This window comes from Motacilla alba, chromosome 3 (genome assembly GCF_015832195.1).
Source record: "Motacilla alba alba isolate MOTALB_02 chromosome 3, Motacilla_alba_V1.0_pri, whole genome shotgun sequence".
In the NCBI taxonomy this organism is placed as follows: Eukaryota; Metazoa; Chordata; class Aves; order Passeriformes; family Motacillidae; genus Motacilla; species Motacilla alba.
Window position 1 is genome coordinate 31,840,030 of NC_052018.1, and position 26,886 is coordinate 31,866,915.

General features: G+C 36.1%; 1 protein-coding gene across 5 annotated transcripts in view; it reads left to right on the forward strand.

Moving 5' to 3' along the window:
* Window positions 1–26,886, forward strand: part of MYO6 (myosin VI) — a 102,814-nt gene that overhangs the window by 34,299 nt on the left and 41,629 nt on the right. For all 5 annotated transcript variants that reach the window (XM_038134110.1, XM_038134112.1, XM_038134111.1 and 2 more), the window contains 10 exons: window positions 1,216–1,285; window positions 5,898–5,971; window positions 7,985–8,114; window positions 9,133–9,238; window positions 11,117–11,172; window positions 13,343–13,440; window positions 15,243–15,407; window positions 19,855–19,935; window positions 22,559–22,739; window positions 24,824–24,968. In XM_038134110.1, coding sequence (XP_037990038.1) covers window positions 1,216–1,285; window positions 5,898–5,971; window positions 7,985–8,114; window positions 9,133–9,238; window positions 11,117–11,172; window positions 13,343–13,440; window positions 15,243–15,407; window positions 19,855–19,935; window positions 22,559–22,739; window positions 24,824–24,968 — 1,106 coding nt within the window. The remainder of the gene's footprint in view (window positions 1–1,215; window positions 1,286–5,897; window positions 5,972–7,984; window positions 8,115–9,132; window positions 9,239–11,116; window positions 11,173–13,342; window positions 13,441–15,242; window positions 15,408–19,854; window positions 19,936–22,558; window positions 22,740–24,823; window positions 24,969–26,886) is intronic.

Here is a 26,886-nt window from a genome sequence, read left to right on the forward strand (position 1 = left end):
TGTGCATTTAATGCTTTTTGTCTGGCAGCAATTAGTTCTGCTCTGAGACATTTTTAACTCTTCCCACTTCAAAGAATTGGAATTTGTGGCTGTTAATGATGGTGTAAGCCCCAGGACCTCTCATACTGTTGTGCTCAAGCAAATATGAAACAAGTTGCTGTCTTTCTCCTGAATTTCCCTGTGAGATGTTTCTCATGGGACTACCTTGCTGAGTACAATGTTAAACAAGCAAACATCTTTGTTTATTAAGTTCATGCTTTAGATTCAGTTGGTTGCCTTTTCAAATATTAGACCAGACTTCTTGTCTCCATTTCCATGGGGAAAAGAAGCTCGTGCCTGCAGTGGCATGGTGGCTGTCGTGTTTAATTGGTACAACAGGGGTTTTGTTCATTCATCACTAGCTCAAACAAGCTGTTACTACAGGAAACAAAAAAAATATAATTAAAAATCTCCTTTGTACAATAGGTATTTTTGTGCAGATGCTGTAATGCATGCTTGCTTGGATGTTTTTCCTTCCTTTTTACAGCAATATAAATTATGATTTCTGGAGATGAAAAAAGAAACAAAGATGCTTTTGTTATGAATTTTTCCAGTTGGATGTGAACACTTGATAAATGGTCGTTTTGTATAACTGGAATACAAGGGCTGAAGGAAAGTCTTGTTTTACTTTAGTATTGATTTATTGAAGAAAAAAACCCAAAAAATAATAACCAAAGCTACAGTATTTGGTGATACAGAGGTTGTTATGTATTAAACATTAATATTTTAAGTGGGAATATTTTAAAACAGCCTATCATAATGACATCACAGTCCTTTGACTGACCTAATGATTTGCATTTTATATTTTCTTCCTTGCAAAACTGAGGAAATTGTGTCATTTATAATGCTGTTACCTTTGCATTACTTTTTTAGTCTTATTTTTTTTATTGCACAGTATAATGTGCAATTTTTCACCTGAGAATAAAATATTATTGCACTAAAATATATATTACAGTGAATTCATTTTTATAATGTAGTGTAGTAATATAAATGCAGCACTTTTTGTCTGCATCTAGTAACTCAGTAAAATTTCCAATTCTGACGTATAAAGCTGGTGCCTTCATTTGAAATCATGCACAATTACAGTGCACTCACTTGTATGATTGCATGAGATGTCTTTGAACTATATTTCTATTTAATGGAATTCTGACAATGTTAATGTTTCTTATCTAACAGACTTTCCAGGCTGCTATCAACCAAGTGTTTCCTGCAGAGGAGGATAGCAAAAAGGATGTGGAAGATAATTGTAAGTTATGAATTTAAAAATAAATTATGCATTTGGAAAAAATGTATGCAATGAAATTAATATTGTTTCCTTACAAGCTTCCTCTTTCTTCCTTGTTGTCTTTGTTTGAATTTATGTATGACCTTTGCTAGTCCTTTAAACTTCTTAAAGGAAGCCCATTTAAAATATCATTTATTGTGGGTTTTAGTTTTCATTTGAACACTTTAGAGGAATGGATAGTTACATAATTCCCATACAGAACTGTTGCTTGACTTCAGAAATACTCCATTCAGCATTATGGGTGTAACTGTACTTTTTATAGGGTGACAAAAGACTCTATGTCTTTATCAGCACCTGTATTTGTATAGCATTTTCCTGCATTTAAGGAATTTCTCAGATAACATTCCTGTGGAAATAGAGGTAATGGAATATAAGTTTTAAAATTACCTTTCCAAAACTGGGGTTGGGAATCTGGACCTATCAGGACCACTGAAAGTGATAGACTTGAATTGGATATAGAGTGCTGGTGGAGAAGGAGTTTTGAGGTGAGCTTGTGTAATAAATGTCACTGTTGGTCTGCAGGGTGTTTATCTTATTAAATATTTTATACTTAGGCGGATGGAAACAGTTGTCAAATCTGGGGAGAGGGGAGAGAATACTGAGAAAGCTGAGTGATTGCTGTCATCAGCTTTTAGACAACTGTTAAATATTTTGCTGTTATTTTGCTGTTGCTGCACTTATCAGCAAATCACAGATCCTCTCCTGTCTTGAATACTGATGAAGGCAAGTATTTTCAACATTTCCTATAGTGTTTGGTTTCACTGCTTGTGAAAATACTGAAGACTTTGTAAATAGTGGGCAAAAATACCTTCTATTGTTCTTAGTTTAAAATAGAAGCTAGGGGTCTGGTCTAGGTGATGTAACCTCAGTTCCTGTCCTGTAATAGGGTTTAGTATTTACACCCCATGACAGGAAATGCAGCTGTTACAGCTTCTCCATGAGAAACAAAAAGATGAGATCTGAGTCTTATACTCTGACTTAGATGGTGCAGTGTGGTTAGAACCAAGCTGGTAGCCTTACTTCCAGCTGCTTATATTTTTGCAACAAGGATGTGGGTTCAGACTTTTCAAAGCTGTTAGCTGTATTCTCTGTACATGGTGATTGTTAGAGAAATGCACTTAATCTGTGCATCTGTCCCAATGATTTTACTGAGATGTCCTGACACCTCTGTGTCCTGGTCAGGGAATTGAAATCTAGAATGAGATTCAACTAAGTTAGTCAAACAAATTATCTTCTTTGGCTTTGTGAGGAGATAAAACTTAAAAATCCTTTGTTCAATAATCCCTTCTGTATCAAACATTATTTTAACTTTCCAGTATATTCTAACTTGCTGCTCACAAGTTGCAGTTCATTTGCAGGATGTATGAATCCCAAATTCAATTTCCTTCTCTGTCAAAGAGTATTTGTGTTCGGTATCATTGATTTCTAAGAAAAACAGCTATACTGAGTGCTTATAAAACTGTTCTAAAAAATACTGAAAGGTGGGTATAAGGACAAGGTATTGGATGAGACTGTTAAAAAAACCCTAGTTCTACAAATGCAGAGCCTTGCAATTAATAAAATAATTTTCAGTAGAAACTCTGCTTTGTGGTATGGGCAGGAGAGCCACTGTGAGTAAATATGGCATTGACATTTCCTAGTTTTTAGCACCTCACTTACATGAACTATGTGTGTGTGTAAGTAAATATATGGAGAACTAAATGCACATATATATACTAGTTATATTTAGACATGAGCCATATGAATATTCAGAATTCTCTCTCTCTCCGGTGACTTCCTTTGCCTTTGGATACGGATGCCTCTTCTAAAGGATTTATTCTACAGAAGATGCATTTGGAATTTGCTGACATAAGCCTTAGTTTGCATGTCTTGAGGTGGTGGCATTCCCTTAGGGAACAAGCTCCTATTGCACAGTGAGTCTGCAGGTATAGCTGCTTTAATTGCAATGAGAGCACTGGGGACACAATGAAATGTGGGGTCCTTTGCTTTTGAGATAAGCAACCTAATAAAAAGTTGATGATAAACTGCTTCCTTTAAAATACTGCAAACTCAGAGAGGCTCCTACAAAGACACTATCAAGGGTATTGATAGACAATTACTATGTAATAGTTTCTCATCTCAATACTGAGGATCCAAATGACTTCAAGTTTGCTAATTTTTTACCTCACTGTCCCCTCCCAGACACATAGAGGGGCAGAAGGAGACTTCAGCTTTCATTACAGCAAGCAGAAGTTTCTGTTTCTGGCCTATTTCCTTTTAATGTCTCTTTCTCTAGGAATGACCCCAATAAAAAAGGTGAAGGCAGAGCTGCTATTTGTGGTCCCAGTGCCATTTTCTCAGCCATGTGAACCGAGAATGCCTGGGGAGGGCAGGACGAGTCCTGCTGTGCAGCGCCGGGTGTCTGTGCTCGGCTGCTGCAGCTCCCGGTGACTGTGTGTGGCTGTGGGGGAATGCGTGTCTGCTATGCTGGCAGAGGAGGAACTCTGGGGATGGGGGCGAGCCTGCTGTTTCATGAAGGAATTGTGCACAGCCACGATTTCAAGGCTGTTACGATCCAAAGGGAGAGTTTACCTAGAGTAAAGCTAAAGCATGCCTTGTGTGCCTCTGCCGGCATAGGAATATGAGTCAAAGGGTTTTGTGGAGGAAGGTGGTTTCTTCTGAACAAACCAGAAGCTACAAGGTCCTTTGAGAAGTGTAAATGATTCCGGATATTTGAAACAAAGCTGTATTTAGTCATGTAATGGAGGGAAGGGCTGTTATTCAGTAGAGCTACGCAAGCCAAAGGGAGGCTGCAATTTGCTGGTGAACCTGACTTTGCTTCAGGCTAGTCTACTGCAGATGAGTAGGGGACGGAGCCACCTCCACTCCTCAGTCCACTGCAGGAGGAAGAGTAAAAGATGCAAAACAGAAACACAGATGTTTTTGAGAAGCTCCCGTTTTCCTTTGTCAGTATATTTTGGTTCAGCAGGAGGAGTGTTGAAAGAGATGTTAAGAGCTGCTTACTGAACTTCAGGTATCCTTGCAGGGCAAGGTGGCTGGGCAGGTTGACTTTAGGTCATACAGACTGGCAGCCCTTTTTGCACATTTATGTAAATAAGTTAGAATACTTTTTTCTGCTGCAGCCCTTGAGAAAAGGTGTCAGTTCGACATAAAACAACTTTGTTGGTCATTATAGATAAGAGGTGTGTATGTGACCCTTGTGTGAGGTGCAAACTAGTGGTTACCATTACAGAATCACAGAACCAATTAGGTTGGAAAAGACCTTTGAGATCACTGAGTCCAACCTCTGACCTAACACCACCGTGTCAACTTGACTGTGGCATTAGGTGCCATGTCCAGTCTTTCCTTAAAAAGAAAATACATTATTGGTACAGTGCTTACTCCATCCACAGTAGTTGGATGGATACAAGTTTTTATACTGTATTACTGTAAGGTTCATCAGCGTGGCAGTCTGTCAGTTGTCACTACACAAAATAGTGTTGTACATTTGATTGGAAGCAGTGAGATAATAAGAATTGAGTGTATTTGAAAATGGAGGCTGTGTGGTGAGTAGTGTGAGTAGTGTCCTCATTTGGTTTAGGGATAATATTTTTAACAGAGTTATAGTGGGAACTGGAAATTACCTCTGTAATTAAGGCTGCTGACACTTTTCAGTGCTTTGTAGTTGTACCAGCTTTTCCAGAATGTGAACCTGTACAGTCTGAAACTTTCTGTGGGTGCGACCACCATAGGGCATTTCAACAGTTCCAGAATCACATCAGAATGTTCTGATCTGGAAAGGATTCACAATGATCATTGAGTGCAGCTCTTAAATGAATATTAGCCCATACAGGGATCAAACCCACAACACTGGTCTTAGTAGCACCATGCTCTAACCAACTGAGCTAATCTCAGGGTCAGGTTTTTATGTTAAAGAACAAAGGAGAAAAATACAGCTAGGTTTTGGTGTGTTAGCATTTTTTCCCCTAAGTTTCTCTGAGGAGGCTTAGTACTCACAAAACTCCGAATTGAAGCAGGGAAGTGTTAGTGTCTGGTATTGTGATGCTGCTGTTGCTGCCTCCAGATCCAGATTACATGTTTATATTCATCAATTTGAAAATCACCAGAAGCCAGCTGTTGCTCCAAATGTCAGTTGGGTGGCATTACCCTGGAGACACTCTGGCTGAGATTGTAGAGGGGAACTGGAAGGAAGGAAATAGTCATTGGTAGGGATTTTGGTAGGCAGCAGTTTCTGTGCTTAGAGGCTGGTGTGAAGGCAGACACACTGTGTTTGACTGACAGGCTGGTTAAAGAAGCTTATGCTGATCAGAGCCTGTATTTGAGGCTTCTGCAGTCCAATTCTTTGTTCAACAGCTTTCTGTAACTCCACTTGTACAGTAAAGAGCAGGTTTGTGGTTTTAAAATGCATATAGAGTCAGTACTCCTATCTCAAGACAGTGTGAAGAAATGATAGGATTAAACTGCAAACAAAGAGAGGGGAAGAAAATTCTCCTTAATTCAAGATTTAGTTTTTTGTCTGTACTTAAAGGCAGTCCTGAGCTCTTAATAGTATGTGATTGTTTTTTACTTGCAGGTTCCCTGATGTATTTAAATGAAGCCACTCTCCTTCACAATATCAAAGTTCGGTACAGTAAGGACAGAATTTACGTAAGTATTCTGTGTCATGACAACCAGTCTAATAGAGATGTCCTTTCAAAAATTCACCAAGTGTTTCCACTTCTGGTTTTTTTTCTCTATAACAGAACTGCTAACGTGGAAAGGTCGAGGTTGTAGGCTCTATTTTTCCCTTATATTATACGTTTAGATCAGAATCCCATCTGATTTTTAGCAGGCAGAGCAGTAGGTTTTTCTCTACATGCCTGTTTGTGTGCAACCATAGCACAGCTTTGTATCACAAATGTTCCTACAGGTAACTTATTTCACTGTTAACAAAGATGGTTTTCTTTCTTCATTATTTTTGAACGAAGCAAACAGGTGCCGTCTTTGACACCTCCTAGCTCAGATGTCCATCTTAATCTTTTATATTGCTATCAAATTGCCTAATTGTACTTAATGAATTCTGACTAAATTACATTTTGTCCTTGCCATCTGCCCAGATACTGACAGCTGTGAAACAGAAGATAAGAGTTTTCTTTCTTTCTTAATTTTTTTTCCTAATAGAAAGCTGGCTAGGGATAATACAAAACACTTCTACATATTTTAAAGTGTCTGTGTTAAAATAATCAACTTTTCTTTTAGCATATATTATAAAATTAATTTAGCTAAACCCTTTTATATAAATGTAAAAAGAAAGTATAATTGTTTTCTTCTGTTGCAGTTAATTTACATAGCTTTAAATTTTTTATGGCTAAAGATCAAGCACCAGCTTTAAAATATAAATAAATAAAAATGGCCATTTGAATGCTGCTCTGGAAAAATAATCCTTAAAGAAACCCAACCAAACAATAAAGCCCCCCAAGGAAGTAAAATTCTGAATATGAACTGATCATGGGATAGGATAGTATTTTCATAAAGTAGGATTGTAGTTCATAAAGCCTTTCTTCAGTGTAAACAGGTACCACTAATATGTTGTCCAGAACACATGTATTTTCTGAAGGGGAAAAAAAAGACTTTTTTTCAGTTTACAATTTAGCTACATTTTGCTTGTCAACAGTTTTATGCCTTTTTAAAAATCCTGGTTAACAAAATTTATCTTGTTCTTAAAAGGAAAATTAATATTAGTATTTGCAAATCTTGAAGGAAAGTTTTCCTTTGGTGAAATAAATGCTGAAAATAGAACTACTTAAAAATGTCATATATTGTGTGATCCAATTTTCTATTAATGTATCACACAATAGTTTTCAAATTTCAGTTTTCTAGGGACATTCTCAGTAACAACAAAGCAAATAAGTTATTCAAACTGAAGGTTTACCTCATTTTCTTCAGATCTTTTCATGCAAGTCTGATTTTTAATTTGATTCTGACCCCTCTTCTTTCCTGTATGTAACCTGGCAGTTTTAACTGAGCTATGAGAGTTTCTTTCAGAAACATGAAAAAAACCCTTCTCTTCAGTCTTCCTTGTCCTATGGAAAGGTAAAAAGCAGCCTTTGTCTGAGATTCTTCTCAAATTCCTTCTCTGTAAGAGAACATTTGCATTCTGTATTTCTCTCTGTGGAAGCAGCTATAGCTAATTTTCTCTTGGCTGAATGCTTTTATTGCCTGGCTTGAATGCATTCCCAGGCAGGATCCTGTCAGTGCTTCCTGCTGAGTTGCTTCCATTAGATATTGAAAAGCTATCCTCCTCACTGGAGGACAGTGTGTTATGCTATCCATGAGCTTAGTTTATTTGCTTTTGAGCAGGAGGTTTTGGCGTCCCATCCTTGATCCAGTAATGCAGACAATAGGAAATAATTTAAAAGGAGACTGGGAGAAAGGTCAGATTCAGGACATACTCCACAGCTCGGTGGTTAGGAAATTTTCCCAGGATAATTTCATAGAAATACTGAGAAGATAATTAAAGGAACTGTAAAAATATATGCTGTCTTGTGTTTGCATTAGCTGGAGAGAATCATTAATGCAATGTTATATGGAGGCTAAAGTCTGCAATAGTAATAGACAGTTGCTGTTAACCACTTGCTTGGATACTGCCTAGTAATTTGCTGTTCTTTGTTTTCTTCACAGACCTATGTAGCCAACATTCTTATTGCAGTGAATCCATACTTTGATATACCTAAGTTTTACTCTTCAGATACTATTAAAAAGTACCAAGGTAGATCGCTGGGAACATTGCCACCACATGTTTTTGCAATTGGTATGTGTTGAGCCTGTATTTGTCTCCTAAAAAACAAACATCGAATACTTCAGAGTTATCTGTAAATTGCCACCTGTAGCAGTAATTAACTAATTTGGAACTCCTATAAAATAAAACCACTAATGGCTAAAATTGCAAATCTTCTCATCTTTTTGAAAAACTTGGAAATGGGCAACTGTGACAATTCTGTTAGGGTTATTCTGCACTTCCAGTGTTTTAAGTCTAAGCAATTCAAATATAATTTGCAACCATTAAAAACAACCTAAAAAAGAAATAAAGAAATTCAAATTTTATAAGTGAAAAAGGCGTAATAATGATTGGCACTGTCTTTCAGTGTAGTAATTTTTTTTGCCTTAAATTATGTTGCCAGAGCACATTCACTGTTTCCTTTTATATGCTCGTGTTACAGATAGAAAGTACATTGAAATGTTATTTATGGCTTAAATCTGATTTCAGTCACTTTTGAAAATAAAAAATAATTAGAAACTATAATCAAAGTTTGACATATTAAAGGCTTTCTCACTGTTTTGTATTTTATTTTGAAATAAAAAATGTAATTAGCTGGAGTTTTAGTACCTGTTGCATAATAAGAGAGATTTTTTTCCAAGCTTCCTCTTGATGCTACTTGTTGCAAAGTACAACTGAAAGTTTCCCTTTTAAAAATATATAAAATTACCACTGACTACTATTTTGTAAATACATTTAATTAAAAAGATTTATCTTTAGATCGTTGATTTTATTTTGTTTTATTCTGGATATAGTTGAGTAGGCCTTTGTTTCCAAGACTTTGAGTTCTTACATGTCAGTGTTGGAAGAATTACAACTGTAGTATAAATTAAAGGGAAACAGAATTTAATAAACTGTAATTCATTTAATTGTAAATATTTAGTTTCTATTCCTGAAAATGGAATTAATTTAATTAATTTAATACATTTTAATTTTCTGCATTGTAGCTTAATTTTATCCTTGCAATTCTGCTATTAATTTTTGTCATGTTAACTATATTCTTCTTTTTAAGCTGATAAAGCATTCCGTGACATGAAAGTGCTTAAGATGAGTCAATCCATCATAGTGTCTGGAGAATCAGGAGCTGGCAAGACAGAAAACACTAAATTTGTTTTGAGGTTTGTATGTTTGCACCAAAGTTAGTATGTGAATCTCTTGTGTTTATGCATTTGGTCGACATAGAAGCAAAGCAAACTAAGCTCATTAGTGGGTTTAAGATACAATTCAGTAAGATATGTATTAGTTTCTATGTGCACTTTATTACCAGAAATTGAGTTAAATGCTGACATGATAATGTGCAGAAATAGCTACATACTCACAGAAACTTTAACTCAATGGTAGTGACATCATGTAGTTATTATGGTTTATGATACAGTCATTTTGGTATTGCACATCTGGTATTGTGGTTGATAAAAAACGTAACTAGACTTATTAACTGTATCTTGCAAGACACTTGGTTTTGACATAAATGTGTATTTCTGTGATCTCCCTGAGGTTTTTTTTTTTTTTAAATTTTGCTTGAGTATCTTTTTAACTTTAACCTACTTTATCCTAGTTTACTGAATAAGACTGAATAGTGGTATTAATTTATTTATCGATGTTCATGTACGACCAGTACTAAATCAAGTGTATTAAAGTACATGGAAAGCCATATTGCTGAAATATATCAGCCTTGTTTCCATATCTGCATTATCTTTTAATGGCTTTTTATCACTCTGGAACACTGTAACTAGAAAGAACTGCTCCTTTAAATACACTTATGTCATAGGTGGCCTGATGATGCAGGGAAGCACAGTGTGGGCAGTGTAAATATGCTCCCTTCCCCTGCCTTGGACTTGTTTCCCTCTAAAAATATTTAATTCCCTTTTCCCTAAAATCATGTATTTTATAGTATTTCTCTACAGTAGAGGTATTATTTTCCACATCCCATGAAGAATTGTCACAACTGCCTGTCTGTCCTTCATACTGCTCTGCACTGCCCCTGTGCAACCTTTCACAGATAGCTGTAAGAATTACTGCAAGGTGCTGGCAATGATTTTTTACAAGGGACATCTGACTCTATTCCTGTTAAGAGTAACAGAAAAAGACAGCAGGCACTGGAAGAATATCTCACAAGAGATGCTCTTAAAGGAGATTATTCTTCCACTTCTCAGCAAAGGAAGAGCTCATTATACAACAGGCGAATATCGTTGCTGTTGCTTCTTCCCACCACCCTCCACCATAGAGTCCCTGTACAAAACATAACTGAGTTTCAAAAGCTCCAAGATTTTACCCTTGTGGGTTTAGAAAGTAAAAGGTACTAGCACAGCTCTTTTAGTGCTACTAAAGTTTTTTGGAAAGCCCCATTTTCAAGAACTGTTTTTAACTTGTCCCAGATTCACCTGTGAATTTCCAGAAAGCATGCCCTGAGATCAGGGAAAAAAAATTTAAAAAGACTGGAACTTTGGAGCAAGTAGATTGTGGTTTTATTTTCTAATTCTTTCTTCAATTGCTAAACTGAATCTTGCCTTAATTGTACACTTATAATTTCTTATCCTCACCATCTCCATGTGGATTTTTATTAACACTGATAGTTATGAATGCAGAAACAGTATGGATGGCAACAGTCCTAAATTCAGGAAATAGACAGGAAACATTATGTATTTAATAAGATTGTTAATACATACAGATAATACAGTAATAGTTTGATTATATTTCTATTAAACTGTAATTTTCATATGCATGTTGAAAAAACATTTCTAGCAAGCATTGCTTGGAGAATTGAAAAAAAAATTGAAGTGTGCAAGCATATTTTTGTTTTAACAAAAAAAGAAAAGTTAAAAGTTTAAAGTAGAGTTAAAGTTTACTTCAAAGTGCATGGGTAATTGAAACTTAAAATCAGAATGCTTTCCCTATAGTAATTAGTTAGTATTTGTGCACAGCTATGTTAAACCCTGCTTAAGTGAGGAAACCTGACATGAGATGAATGATACTGATATTTTTATCTTGCTTTACAGGTATTTGACAGAATCCTATGGCAGTGGGCAGGATATTGATGATAGAATTGTAGAAGGTATTGAAATTTCTTTCATTTAACTAAAGGTTCCAACATTATTTTTTTTTCAGAAATGTGACTCTACCGCAAGTGAATAAAAGTAGCATAGAAATACTACCAGACTTTCTAGAGCATAATTTACAGGTAGCTGATCTTGATCCTAGGTTTTGAAACATTTTTTATTTGTGATTCACATTTTTTATTTGTGTGTTTGAATTGAACTTTACACATATAATGTACTCGAGGTGGTACCCAAAATGGAATTTTAAACTGCTTAAAATGTGCAAGGACAAGATTGTTTTTTCATTACTATCTGTTAGTACCAGGAAAATACCTCTCCTCCTCCTCACTATCAAGTTCTCAAAGTCAAATAAAGCAGGGAAGTTCTTTTAAATTTTGATTCTGGATCATATTTCTGTTTTATCACTATTTGTCAGAAATCACATAATTCAGAACAGCATTTTGACTGTATCTATCTTTACAGTAGACTCCCAAACAAGGTGAAGATCCTTCTCATTGTTGATCCTTCTCATTGTGCCTCTTCAATTTTGCATGTACTTCCTAACTGAACAGAAAATAGCTTTTTGAGAAAATAGAAATACCTAAAGAGCAAACAACCCTCAGCCAACCTAATAATTCCTCATCCATCAGTTTTAGACCTCTATAGCATAGAACAAATTTATTTTGAAATTTCTTGACTCTGTGTCCTTTCCTTAAAAAAATAATTTACTTTTGCTCTAAATTTTCCCGTTTTCAAATTTGAACCACTTAGTCAAGAGAAGTACTGCAGGCTTTAATCCCTTGTTGCCATAGGTCTGCTTAAACCAGTTCCTTGGTGAAAGCCACTGTGTGCTAAAGGAACTCAGAAAGTGGGCAAGAATTTGATAATGCCTGATGCAAATTAATTGGTACTTGTAGGTATTCTTCAAAGAGTTTGGGCTTTTTAATTTAGAACAGCATCTGATGCATGAATTCTGAAGGTTTTTAGGCATGATTTTAATGAATATGCTTGTAGCATATGTATTACTAGAGGAACCTTCAGCCTAGCTGAAAGATTTGTGAAATTCGGTTTTATTCATAATCTTTTCTTTAAAACTTCATATTACATAAAATGCTTGAATAGTTATCAAAGATCCTGTAAAAGTCAGATTTGCATTTTTATGAACTTTAGTTGTTAAAAAATTGAAAATACAGCCAAACCAAAAAAAGTTAATTCTCATGTCCTATTACATGATGCATTATCACCCACATTTTATCCAAGCAATAATGTCATTCCTTCATTTTTAAATTTTTGTAGGAGCAGATATTTAAATAGTTGTCAGTGGAGTTTTAAATCTTTCTGCTCACTTAGTTTCCAGTGCTTATTTTTAGCTAGAAGCCTTAAAATATCTTGCTGATATTTTTAGTGGTTTATTGTTAACATGATTTAGTAAACTATTTTTCTTTGATCTTCAAAGCTAGTAAAAAGCAGTCTTTCAGAGGCCTTCTATTTCATAATTAATAAGCAGTTTCAAATTGTTTAAACTGTGCAAGATATTTGTATGAGTGTGTATCCATATATATATGGATATGAGAATTAGATTGCTTGCTGCCAGTCTTTCTGTATGGGCTTTAACATGCTGAAAAGCAGCAGCCAGTAAAAAATAAAATCAGTCAGTCACTTAATTGACCTAATTTGAAAGGACAGAGTTAAGTGGTTTTTGAAATCAACACACTTTTCTAATATTATATTTATTAATTTCCAAGTCAATCTAATAAATTGCATGCATGACATTTAAGTGGCATTTTCATCTGTGGAATAAGTGGGTAGTTCAGATTTCATGAATAATAAATTATTGGGAAGTGTCAAATTCTGTGCTGTCTCATGTAGTTTATGTATCAGTTATTTACCTACTTCCTGTAGAAGAACATCACTGAATAACTTTTGGTATTTGTCTCTGAATTTCTTGCAGTATTGATTCAAGTACATTGCAGTGTTATGAGGCACTTAAGTACTTAATTTTATGTTCCACCACAATATATCCAGTATAATTTGCAAAATATATTATTCCTAATAGGTAATATTTTTCCTTTGACTTTCAAACCTTATTCCAAATAAGTTCCCCAATTAATTATATTTGTTCTCTCTTTCTTTTTGGTAGTTTCCTGATTGAATTTTAACACTACAAAAATTAATTTTTTTAAACAGCAAATCCCTTATTAGAAGCTTTTGGAAATGCAAAGACTGTTCGCAACAACAACAGCAGTCGTTTTGGGAAATTTGTTGAAATTCACTTCAATGAAAAGGTACTGGAATTTTGTTACAGATAACCAGTGATGATTTTTTTGCCATATAATGGAAATGCTAGCCTGGCAGGAGGCTGAACACACTTACTAGTCTTGCAGCAAATAGCCACTGTCCTACTTTACAGATTCGATTTGTATTGTGTCACCTTGAAAGAAAAACCAGAGCCACACTGTCCTGTCTCATTACTGGAAGGCAGTGGCAACTCAGTAGGAAAACTGCTTCCACCAACAAAAGATTAAAAATGGGTCCCTTCATTGCATATGTGAGTCTTCTCATATGAAGACTAACTCGCTTGCTGTTAGGTATTCATCCATTCTTTAATGCTCAAGTAAGTGTAAGTTGTGTATTAGACATAAATGTATTTCGACTTCAAAATTTTTTTATGTATTTGTATGAAATTTTGGGATCTTACATAATAATCTGTATGTGACAGAAGTCAAGGAATTGGTTTTTTGATAAAAATACTATTCAACTCTGCATCTAAAGAAAATTTTCTTTGTTCAGGTGTAGTTTTGTTTGGGTGGGATGTGTATACACACGTTTCACAATTAAGGATGGCTGTATGGTTGGTCAGTATGTCCAAATTGAAGACTCCTGTGGATGTTCTCTGGAGATCACATACATGCTTCTTCTTCTTTCTGACTGAGGACAGACCAACTGCAAGAATTTGTTATTTTCCTGTAGACTTAAAGCTCATTTGTCTGGTCTTGAGCTTCTGGTCTTTTCTTAAGTTTTCATCACTTGGTTTGTAATTTAACTTCAGAGCTTTTGTTAATAGTTTACCTAGTAAATAACCAAATTGTGGGGAGAGGGACTTTACCTGTTGGTCTGGTTCATTTTCATGAAGTTATGGAAAGGATCAAAATTTTTACTTAAAATGATGAATTCATGATCTGATGATGGATTCATGATCTGTCCATCTATCCATCAACACTTATATGATGTTTCAGTTTAATTACTTCAGCTGAAGCAAATAGCCCTCTGAGTATCTTCAGAAACTGCTTCAAAGCTTGTTTCAGCTTTCCACTTCAAGATCAGTCTGTTTACTTGAGCCCCTTTGTACAAGGCATCACATCTCACTTTGTGGTCACCTTTTTTGGTCTGGTTTCTCAAAGTGACATGAGTACAGACTGAGACCTCCTGAATAAGGGAATGACTGCATAACTGCAATCAAATTTGTCAGTCAGTTAATCTTTCTTAGTTTCTGTAATGGCCATTAAGTTCAGGAATTTCCTTGCTATTAAGATTTATCTAGGCACAGGGAATTTTATTGTAGGCCAGATAAGAAATAGCTCTCAAAAATCTGTGTCAGAATTCCTTCTCAATAAAGAAGTGCAAGTGTTGAAAATAAAATGTTCTGTCATAATTAATTTGCCTAAGATGTTACCCAAATACGTACTCTATAATTTTAACCCTTTTATTTTACAAGAATCTCAGTGAAATGCAGCTAAAGAAGGTTGTAATAGCACTGTCATACAGAAAGTGTAAGGATGGCTGTAGCAATACTCTTTGCTGTAACTCTTGAGGTTCTGCTATGGATTTCTTCTTTTTGGGGAGAAGACCTTTTTTTTTAGAAGAGTGTATGTATATACAATACATAAGCTGGGGAGAGAAGTAATGGTAAAGGCAATAATTTTTTTTTTTTCTAGGCTTAATATGTATTAGGCATAGATAGCTTTTAATCTTTTTTGGAGCAATTTCTATTGAGCAAGTCATGATCAGGCAAAGGTAAATTAAAAACCTGAATCTTAAATAATGCTACAAATATTCAGATAATCAGAAAAATATTTCTTCTTCCTAGAACTCGGTGGTTGGTGGATTTGTGTCACACTACCTTCTGGAGAAATCTAGGATCTGTGTGCAAGGCAAAGAAGAGAGGAATTATCATATCTTTTACAGGCTTTGTGCTGGTGCTCCAGAAGACATTAGGGAAAAGCTATATTTAAGCTCTCCTGACAACTTTAGGGTGAGTAGCAGAGTCAGCACTTGTAAAGCTTGTCATATCGTCATATATGGATTTTTCATATAGATAATATTAAAATCTCTATTTATTATCTTTGACAGACTCATTACTATTAAAAAACCCAGATTTTCTTTTTGTTAAATCTATTTGATCTTGGAATAAAGCTACCTGACATTTTTCTTTACTGGAAGAATTCCTATACTTTTTCTCTGTCTTAAAATTGAGGAATCTGTGCTTTTCCAGAAAACGTACTGTTGCATACCCAGCTGTTAGTAATGTTGGTATGGGCTGTTCTAGAGATGGAAAGTGTGAATTTCTTCAGTGCAAATCAAATCTCCTGGTAAATACCAGTCAGTTCTTTGCTTGTGTTCTGTCATTTGTTTCCATCTCTCACCATTTCTTGCCTTATATTTGTCTTGGAACATTACGGAAGAGGAATTTTGTGTATTCTTAAAATACACAGACCAAATCTCTTGGGTTTTGAAGGGCTTTTTAATACAACAATGTGGAATTACAAGGACATAAGCTAAATGACTGTCATCTCTTTAGACTTCCTTGATCTTAAATGAGATGAGAAGCACTGCAAACAAAGAATTAAGTTATTGTGCTGACTGTTTTCTTTGTTGGTGGATCTTCCTACTTGTTCCAAATAAAACTTGGATGTGTTTATATGTTGTTTTTCCTTTTGTACTCAGTTCCATCAAATTTCAGCAGAGGGCTAGAAGCTTTAAATATACAAATGTCCTGCCAGTTTTGTGCAAAGAGGGGTTGCACAGGCAAGAGCTGAATCAGTGCACTCGCTGTGGGGATAGTGGGGTACCCTGCTCACCAAACAGCGGCTGCTGCCCCGTGGCTTGGCCAAGTCAGTCTGTCCTTATGGATGAGCCAGGAAATGGGCACAGAGCTGCACTTCCACATTGTGTGCATTGTACATTTATACTCTGGTATCAAGGTGATATTGCTCTCTAAAAGCCATGCCAGTATTCTAGGACAAGTTTACTTACTTTCTTTCCTTACTTGCCTACTTTCTAGGCATTCTCTAGGCATTCATAGACCTTATGTTATTTCTTTAAATACTTAGTTTGTATCTTTTTATATTTTTTCTATTCATACTCACCTGTGTGATGGAAACTTGTTCTGATGCTTATTAGGAAAGAACTGCTTCCATTCCCTAGAAGGAAAGTTTTTCTTTTGAAACACTCGACAAACACAATACTTAAGAACACCCAATGCCATTTATATTTGTAAAATGCGGAGCTAGTTTTCAAAACTTTCTTCTTTACTCCACAGTTACTCCTTGCAGTATTCTCTTGTATGATTTAATGCTAAAATGTTGAACAGATTTTCAAGTACATGTTTTTATTGTGCAGCCAATTTTCCATTAAAATTTATTTCTTGAAGTGAATAGATTTTATTTCTAGAATATGCTGCCTGCTCACTCTTGGGGATTTTTTAAAATCAAGAATTCTGCTCATGAGAAAACCCAAGGTTGTAGATGTTAGGGTCAGACTTAAAACCTTCTTAAAATCAGGCTGATGCAGGATAGTACTTAACAGCCTGAGTTCTTTTACACAGGATATTTTCTTGCATATTTCATGTATAAAGAGTTTGTAGTCACACCAGCCTTATCATACTGTGATCTTTTTTTTGACTTCTACTAAGACTATAGCAGACACTTTAATTTCCATTAAGGATTTTATTCCTTTACCATAAGTTAGTATTTGAATTCTGAGTTTCTTGCACATAAAAGGTCCACTCTGCATGTTAAATTATAAAAGTTTAATGCAGCATTTTTCTCTCCCTTAAAGTAGATTATCTTTAATTAAAAAACAAACAAACAAAACCTTAGGATATTTTTCATCTTTGTAAGCTTGTAAATGAATATTCTTAAAGTTTATTACTCATATTGCACTATATTTTCCTCAAGTACCATTTTATGGGAGATTTTTAGGAAAACAAAATTGTAAAAGATGATTTTCCTCCTAAATTTGCATTTCTTTTGCCAAGATGATTTTTGTGTTCTTTGTTCTCAATTGCTACTTCAGTTTTCATCATAAAATGGTTCTGAATAAAGACACTTGTGTAATTTTTTTTTTACCATGTTTTGTTCACTGCATGTCTGGCACAGAACACATAGAAATGCCATCTTTCAAGCTTTTGATAATAGACTGTGATATTACACAAGGCAAAGTTTGATGATTGATCAGTATTTTCCTATCAGTACTATTTTTTTTACAAGAAAGATATTGATAAAAAACCCTCAACTCTAAAATTGGTTATTTAGAAAAGCTCATCCCTTAAGTCACAGTTTTGCATTGGCTCTATTGTGCCCCTTGTCTTCAGTCTTATGGCTTATCAAGTCAAAGTCCAAATTAGGGCCAGCCTGAGTTCTAAGACTCAAGCCTGGTTTCATAAAGTACACTTTGTTGGAAATAGGACCATCTCATATTTACAGGTTTTTTTTTTTTCTTTCTTTCTTTCTTTCTTTTTTCAAAGAAGCAAAACATTATTAAAAGATAAAGGATAAGTTAATTCTCTTTACTCCTTGGGCTTGCTTCTCTTTGACTTCAGTGATCCCTTGGAATCTCCTCTCCATCCATTTGGCCACCATGGCATAGGGACACATTGCTCTGGGCATGTAAACCAAGACACTGCATTGGCTGCACCTGCCTGACCTGTCCTCTGGATTGCAGCAGCACTGATGGCCATTCCTCTATATTAGTTCATCCTTCCTTTGCAGGTTCCCTGGGGAAGTGAGAATTTACTTGGCCAAAGATTATGCAAATAGCCCTGCAGTTCTGCAGGTTTCTTACACACCCATTCTCCAGCACATCCCACATGAAAGCATGCAGTCCTGGGAGCTCGTGCTTTAGGTTGCCCTGTAGAAGTTTTCAGAAATTCAAGGTCACAAGGAAACCCTGTGCTGAACCTTGTAGGTCTTTGTGCCTCGGACTAAATCACATGGCTGTGAAAGTAAAGCTGCACAGTAATTCTGGAGTAATTCTGTACCTGGAGAACAGTAGATGGGGATGAGAAGTTGAACTTTTTTCTCATCTAAATTTCAGGAAGAGAAGTGACATTGCCTTATGTTTGGGTCGCTGAAGTTACAATGGTGTGTTGTACTTCACTAAAAAAAAAAGTCAAGCAAACCATACAAACCAAACCCCAAGAACAATGGTATTTAGATGTACTGTAAGATAACCTGAAACTGTGTATTTGTGTTCTTTTAAAAATATAATTTCTCCCTAATATAATATGTAAATTTACTCAAGGTTTTAGCTTTCCAATGAAAGCCATTATCTTGTGATTAAATGTCTTTTATGTAGGTTATCATTTAATACCACGCTGGTTCACATTCTCAACCTGTCAGATAAGTTTCCACGCTTTCATTTTGAAAAGTATGACCTTTTTCACTTCCCATCCCCAGTTTCTGGGAATGTGTTACTAATGCTGTAATGCAGGGATATATTGTGCTTAAAGTACACTGTGATTTGCATTCTTATTGGCTGATAAAGGAAACTTCTGTACTTTGTTAAACACTAAGCTAGCTTTGAACAGTTGTCACTTTGTTTTAATATTAAAACAAAGTGACAAAAATTAAAATTAAAATTTGTCACCAAGTTTTGTTCTGCTGTTAGGAATGCTTTGAAGAATATTTTGAGGTTTTGGAATTTTGCGTGTAAATTTTAATCAGAGAGTAGGATTGTCTGTGTTCATCTATTAGAAAACATCTTTGTTCAATCAAAGAGTAAAGAATCAGTTCACTTCCTTCAGACAAAGGGCTCTGGCCAGGCTTTTGGATGGAGTTCTTACATTCAGATGAACAAATCAAAAAGGAAAAGCGGGTGATCCCATTTTGCTGAAAGTAACAGTAATTATATAAATCTAAATTCAGTCTGATTTATTGAACAGTAAATCTGAGATTACTATACAACATAAGGTGGATATCAGAAGCCAGGTTCGAAATAAGGCTTCTGCTTAGACCATGCTATGAACTTTAAATATTCTTCTGGCTTTTTAATACGTCTCCTACTACCTATAGAAATATTTGATAAGGAAAAATTAGGTTTCATATTACACATGGGCCAGCAAATTAATTCTTTTGGCTCCTAATTTTGGTTGTCTTTTCTGTAATCCTGGACTCCTTGAATAGGCTTAATAGAATCAAAAAGTAAGAAAAATTTTGTGTGGTTTACTGAATATCCCATTGTGTCAAAAAGTATTTTAATTGTCAAAATCAAGAAACTTTCAGTAAAAGTTTGGTACTATTGCAGTTCTTTAATTTTGTAGATGTAAATAAATATATTTTCAAGGAGTTAATTATGAGCACTTATCATGTTTTTTGTATCAAATGGTTAAATCAAGACATGTAGGGCAAGCCTTAAATAAAAGCATATGTTTTCCTTACTTCTATCTTTAACTATGCATTTCCACTTTTTTATTGTTACAGTACTTAAATCGAGGCTGTACCAGATTCTTTGCTAACAAAGAAACAGACAAGCAGATTTTGCAAAATCGCAAGAGTCCTGAGGTATGTTTTTATCTTCAGTTAGTTTATATTGTTAAGTAATGGGGATAGAGTTGAAAGTGATTACAGTTTTATAGTGTGGAATGAAATGTTCATTTTACACATCTTTATAGGTCTAAGAGGGTACTCTCAAAGATGCTGTATTCCGAAATCTACTTTGGAGTTCAGTCCTAGAAATACATTTTAACATGCATCATAAAATCCTAAATGGAACAGTATATATAAAATGGTTTCCTCTTCATTCTTATAATAATATAACACTTACTGATGCAGCTCGTCTTTTGTGGAAAACAAAAATTTAATACTTTAGTAATTTTCTTTTTAAAAATCTTAACTACTGGTAGGAATAGGTCAGAAGCAATATTTTTTCTGGAGCCATTTTTACTACCTGGAGTTTTGAAATGACGCTCCAAACTGTTCTATAAATCAATAGTGCAGCCTCACTTCTAGCCATGACTATATTCTCCTCCTCAGTGCACTTTAAAGGTTTTTGTTTTCCCCTTGCTATTAACTGCTAGTTATGCCGGACATGGAATTTCCTGCATGAAAGTCTGAAGCGTCAGATCATTTACACCTTCTTGCTCCATCTCTGTTTACATTTTTTAAAACTGGAATTACCAGAACTTGTAGCATTTAAACCTTTGAGCTGTTCACATGAGGATACTAAAGAATTTGTTCTGAATTAATAGTATGGATGAATTGGAAGTTGTTAAAACACTTAATTAAACTTCTACTCTGTTCTCTAATAAAATTTTCATCTACTCAAAGTATGAAATTCACATTTTTGTAGCTGGAAGGTATTTCAAATATTAATCAAATCCATATTTGTGATTCAGTAGCAGGGTAAGCTGCATATATATCCGATAAAAATACAAAAATAACTCAAGAGCCTCATTCCACCAAGTGGCCATGCCATCTCTTTCATATCTTGGTCTTGAAGCTCGTGCTCAACAACAAGAGACTGTATAGCTAGTTCCTTTCCTCAAGTCAACATTGTCAAGTCTGTCCCTGGATTTCTAGTGGTTGTATTATTTATTGTAACACTGAGCATGTAGTCCTGACTTCTGTTGTTAAATGTAGGCTATTTTTTATAATCAGGGATGGTGGAGAATCAGATACAAGAATACTTATTTGACATCACTGTGAGGCAGAAAGCTGGTAGATACTTCATTCTTGTCAAGCATATGAGCTAGCATTGGGGAAGTTTGCCTCACTCTACCCAATGTGCCTTTCATGAAGAATTGTAGTGAGTAGGCATAGAGTATTAACATTCACTTACTTTTCCTTCTGGAAGATGAACCTGTGCAATTTTCTGTTATTGATGTGATTTACAGGTGGGTGTTGTCATAAAACTTGTCCTCTGATGGACTTGAAATAAGAGAAGACTTTATTTGAAATAAGTATTTGTCTAAATGAAAACACACTCAGAGAATAGTTCTGAAAATATATATGAGACATGAAGGAGCAGAACATATGATACCATAATACTTACTATGTAACTGCCATATCCATTTGAAGGCTCAATAAAGGATCATTGTTAAATTATATTTAAGCCTAGTATAGCTGTTTAAACAGGAAATATATTGCCTTGTTCAGGTTTTTAAATTGGAAGTTTAGTATTTACTGTCATTTTAAAAAAAAATATAAGATTGTTTTTTTGAATAAAAGTAGCTGGAATAGTCAATTAATACTTCAATTATTTTTGTGTTTTCCTTATCAGGAAGATGAGGTGATCATTTTACATAATTAACATGTAGTTTAATGTTATTGATGTGCCTACATGTTGTGTGAAGTGAATTTTTCAGATGCATGTGGTGGTTTGTTTTGATAAAAATCATGTTAGCTTATTTAACATTAACAAGGCTTTCATTGAGTTAATTACTCTTTTTAATTGAAAACATTTAAAAACAACTGTAAAAACGTAGCTCAGTCTGTGCATGTTCATGTAGTTTTTTGATTGCATGCAGATGTGTTACTTTCTACTATTTAAACTGGTTTATAGCTAAAATACCTTTCAATGTATTTAAATTTGAAAAATCGGCAAAATGTTAAATTAGTATTTCAGAACATAGCCTGTATTCTTCTAAGCCATAGACCACTGCAAACAATTTTTATGTTTCTTAATTACACCAAGAAGTTAACTAGTATATTTCCCTAAATAAGCCTGTTTATAATAGGGATAGCTCTCCTGGTTCTGATTTGTCCTGTACTTCTGTCCTTCTGTCATCCTATTGCAAGGACCTCCATCCTCTTTCAGCTGCCTGGGGCTCGAAGGACTCCTTTGTATTAAATGCTCCAATAGCTCCCTTAGCCAAAGTCTTCCTTCCCCCTGCTCACTATCTCATATTTCCCTGTCCTTAGCAGTCACATTCTCTCTAGCTTCTGCTTTCTGAAGATAGTCTGAAGTTTGCTGTGAAATTTAAGTTTGAAGATCATGATTCCCCGTAACAAAAATTTAAAATAAATTAAGGTTCTTGCGAAGCCTACATTGTATGAAGAACTCAAATCTACATACTTTGGCATGCTTTTGTATGCTTTTTGTTATGACTTATTCTTGACTGGAAATATCTGCTTACATTTACTTTAAAGCATTTACATAGACTTTTTGGTTTTTCTTGTTTTATAGTATCTTAAAGAAGGTTCCTTGAAGGATCCACTGTTAGATGATCATGGAGATTTCAACAGAATGTGCACAGCAATGAAAAAGATTGGACTGGATGATGAAGAAAAACTTGATCTTTTTAGAGTAGTGGCTGGTGTCCTTCACCTTGGAAATATTGATTTTGAGGAAGCTGGGAGTACTTCAGGTTAGATGAAATAGAAATTGTTTTTCATGAAAATACTGAAAATGCCTCTTGATTACAGACATTCCCTTTGCATGTGAATTACTGCTTTTAAAAGGTTCTTTGTGTTCATGGGTAATTCGATCTTAATTCACCCCATTTTGAAGTCAAGTCTACCTGTTTGTTTTAAAGTTGTACTTCTTTACTGCTCTGAAATCAAATTGGGTTGCACTGAAATTGTTCAAGAACCTATTCAGGGAAAAGTTTAATATAAAGAAAAGTGCCATTTTGTATTTTAATTATAGCTTTAAAGTCCATCTTCTCTCTAATATCACAAAAAGATCTTGACATTAGAAATTAGCAACTCCATTTGTAGGGAAAGGCATTATGTCCTTTGGCTTCCAAAAATAACATCATGTTAGTATTTTGAGAGATGAAAAAAAAAGTTACAGCAAAAACTTAGGTAAATATAACTTCCTAATTTTAAGACATTGCTCACAAGATGAAGCAGTACAAGTGTAGTTGGGACTTAATCGCAGAATGTGCATGAAGGTTGATGAAGGAGAATTAATGATTTGGGAATTCTCCTTATTACCTTACTACTGAAATCAGCCTCTCTAAATGGAGAACTACTGTGCATATATTCCTGAAGGACTGATTTTTCTGGGTCTGGATGTACTACAAATACAACTATAGTAGAAAACATAAGTATGTAGGTCTAGCTTGAGTTGCAAGACAGATTGAAATTGGTTCCTCCTGGTCCTACTTCAAGTAGTTAGTATATAGTTGTTGGTGGAGTTCTTTGGAAGACCAGACCAAAGAACATTTTAAAGTGTTCTGAATGATGAATTAAATGAGTGCTAACCTTACAAGTTCACTAGCTCCTGACCCCACGTACAGAATCAGCATAGTACTGTACAAAACATACTGTTCAGAAGAGATCATGGCTGGGCTCTAGTCCCATGTGTCAAGTCAGGGCCAGTGCTGAATTCAAACTGGGTAGCTTAGGCTTGGCATAGAGGTGGGTTGTTTTGTTTTTAGTTTTTTTTTCCTCTCATTACTGTGGATCAAATGAGAACCTCCACAGTGTCACTTCATGCTGTTGCCATCTTCATGAAGATGAAAGAAATGAACATGATTAATGACAATGAATCTGGGAAGATGCAGGTGTAGAGATGGGTAGTGGCTTCGTGTAGCTCAAACCAGTAAACTTCCAGAAAGCTTCCTTGTTTGGGCCTTTTGTTAGTTGTGACTTAGGCATTGACAAGGTTGAACAGTGAAAGAGGCTCAAATGTGAGTTTGAGGAGGAAATGAATGAGTGCAAACCACAGATAGTAAGCAAAGTCAGAGTTTAGAAAAGGGAATGAACTTATGTCCTCTAAATACTGAAATTCAGACCCATTTTTTTTCTGGAATAAATTATAGATTTTGTAAAATGTAAAGGAACTTCTAAAATGGAAATGAATGTATTGAACTTCTAAATTCCAAATGCATGTTTTGTTTTTCCCTCACCTTGTGTGTTTACACACATGGTGTGCATTTGAACTGCTGCAGGCAGTCTCTTACCAGAGACCCTCTAAAGTTCTATTGCTGCTCTATTGCTAGCAACAGGAAATACGTGTAAATAAGCGCTAGATTTTACTAAAGTGGGTGGTGCTCCAGTTGGAGATCTCTGCTGGCCGAGCGCTGGCGCCGAGGCAGGTGCAGAGCAGCAGGGAGTGCACCTCCCGAAGTTTACCTGGGACCCGTAGAGAGCCTTATCTGAAAAAGCCAAGCGCCAGGAGCCTGCCCGAGCAGCCACTTCTGCTGCATAGCAAGGGAGCTTGGAGGATTACAAGAGCATCTAAGTTCAAAAGTTTTAAGTCACTAGAAATAGTTTGTAGGGGTTAGCACTTCTGCGTTTTGGGACAGTTCTTCCCTACAAGCAGCCCGGACAGTGTTCTAGAAATACAGAATTTCACGCGTAGTTTTTGGGCGAGAAGTGATTTTTGTGTTTGAGGGTGTTCCCCGGGTTCCGTGAACTGCCCCTTGGCACCGAACTGCTCTGCGGCGGTGCCAGGGCAGAGGTGACTCCCCTGAGGGCTGCCGCTGACGCTGTGTGTCCGCAGGGGGCTGCACGCCGCGCGCGCGGAGCCAGGCGGCGCTGGAGCGCTGCGCGGCCCTGCTGGGCCTGGACGAGGACGACCTGCGCGGGAGCCTCACCTCGCGCGTCATGCTCACCACGGCAGGGGGCGCCAAGGGCACGGTCATCAAGTGAGTGGCGGCACCGGCGGCACCGGCGGGAGCGGCGGGAGGGGCGGGCGTGAGGGGCCGGCCGCGCTGCTGCCCCGCCGGGGGCCGGCTCCGCGCCGCCCCTGCTCACCCACCGGCGCGTCCGGCCCCAGCTCCTCCTAACCAGCTGCAGCGGTGAGCTGAGGTGCGCTCGGACCAAGCGCCGCTGTCTAAGGCGCTTCTTTTAATGGCTCGCCGAGCGCAGGTGCACCCCCTCGGTCGTACAGAAATCACGGTGCTGAAGGCTAGCGGGCTTACTGCGCTTTGAATAAGTAACTCCTGTGTTGTATAAAATCTCTCGTGTGTCAGTGAGTACGCCGTGTGGCCAAAGAAAGTATAGCAGTCAGCCAGTTAAACCCACAGCCTGCGCAGCAAATTTGGTGTGCTAAAAGATTTATCAGATACACTCCATCAAGGAATGTTAATGCGGTGCCTAAAGGCTTTCAGAAGACGCTTGAATCTTTCTCCTTAGGGCTGCACAGTGCTCCCGTGAGTGCTGCCTTGTAATAATTAGGGCTGGGATGTTTCAATTAAAGGGCAGTATATCCACTCTTCTTAATGTCCCAGTGATCAGTGTCCTTGTGTTTGTCATACATAATTCTTCTGAAATCAAATTATAACTTTAAAAACACCCCTGCAAATGGTAATGCGGAAATGTGCTGCTTTTTGCTGGCTTTGGTAAACACACATTTAGTCTTAACTGTTAATAATGTTTCACAAAAACAGGGATAGAAAGTGTGTTATTTTGGTTTTTGATATTTTTTTTTAAAAAAAAGTTTTAAAAGTTATTATCAAGGTAACTTCCTAGGCTCAGAAGCAAGATAATGGTTCCTTTCTGTATGCACATGGAGAAGAATTAAGGGCAAAGAACATGTATAAATATGGTACCGGTGACAAAATTTCAAAACCATGAAATTTATGACCCTTGCAAAACTGAGTTTTATGAAAATGACAATGCAGTTACCTTTTTTTTTTAATGAAAAACCTCTAGTTTCTACTGCAAATTTTCTCTTGCTGAGGTTGATCCTAGCATCAAGCTGTCAGGGATGCTAGCTAAGATGCCTGCAACTGAATTGTGTGTTTTACCTTTTAGATTTCTATGTTGAATATTTTCTGGAGTTCACATCAAAAACTGAACTTGGACTAAGCAGTTTTGAGCACATTAAACGTAATTCTCAGTGTTCAGTTAAATGTATCAATCTTTTAATTAGGAAGCTAATGAACATTCAATCCTTGGAAGAATACAGGTGTGCTTTTTAATGACTTATAGAAACAATCAGATTGTTTTAGTGAATTTGAAATAGTTTACTCACATTACACCAAATGTTTAGTATATGAAACTCATAATTATCTGAATTAATGGGGTTTATTTAGGTTCCTTGTATATTTTTTCTTTGTAAATTTATTACAGAAGTTATTATTATGGAAAAATTTCTAATGCAGTGGCAAATGGTAAGTAATGTTGGGGGGAGCGGGATAGGATGATGTGTTACTCTGCATTCAGTTAAAAGCTCAAGATCTAGACCTCTTAATTGCCTATTCAATAGTCTATTTCTGGAGAGTAAATTCTTCTCTCCCTGCCCAGTGTAAATTCCTCCTCTCTCTCCCCCAGCAGTTACTAGAAACTGAGGACTTTGAGTCATTGTCATCTTGCTCCCCTATAGATGATATGGAGTGTTACAAGTAATTTTCTTCCCTTCATTACAAGCTTAATGTATAGGAAGATGTCAATCTTGCAGGAAAAAAGTGTCTCCAGTGGCAAAAATTGACTGAGCTTTTACTATTTGCTCTTTTCCAGACCATGTCTAAATTGACAGCAAAATCTTTGATATATTCATCCAGGAGATGCTTTATCAGTACTATGAATAACATTACAGCAGAAAATTACTTATTATACAGT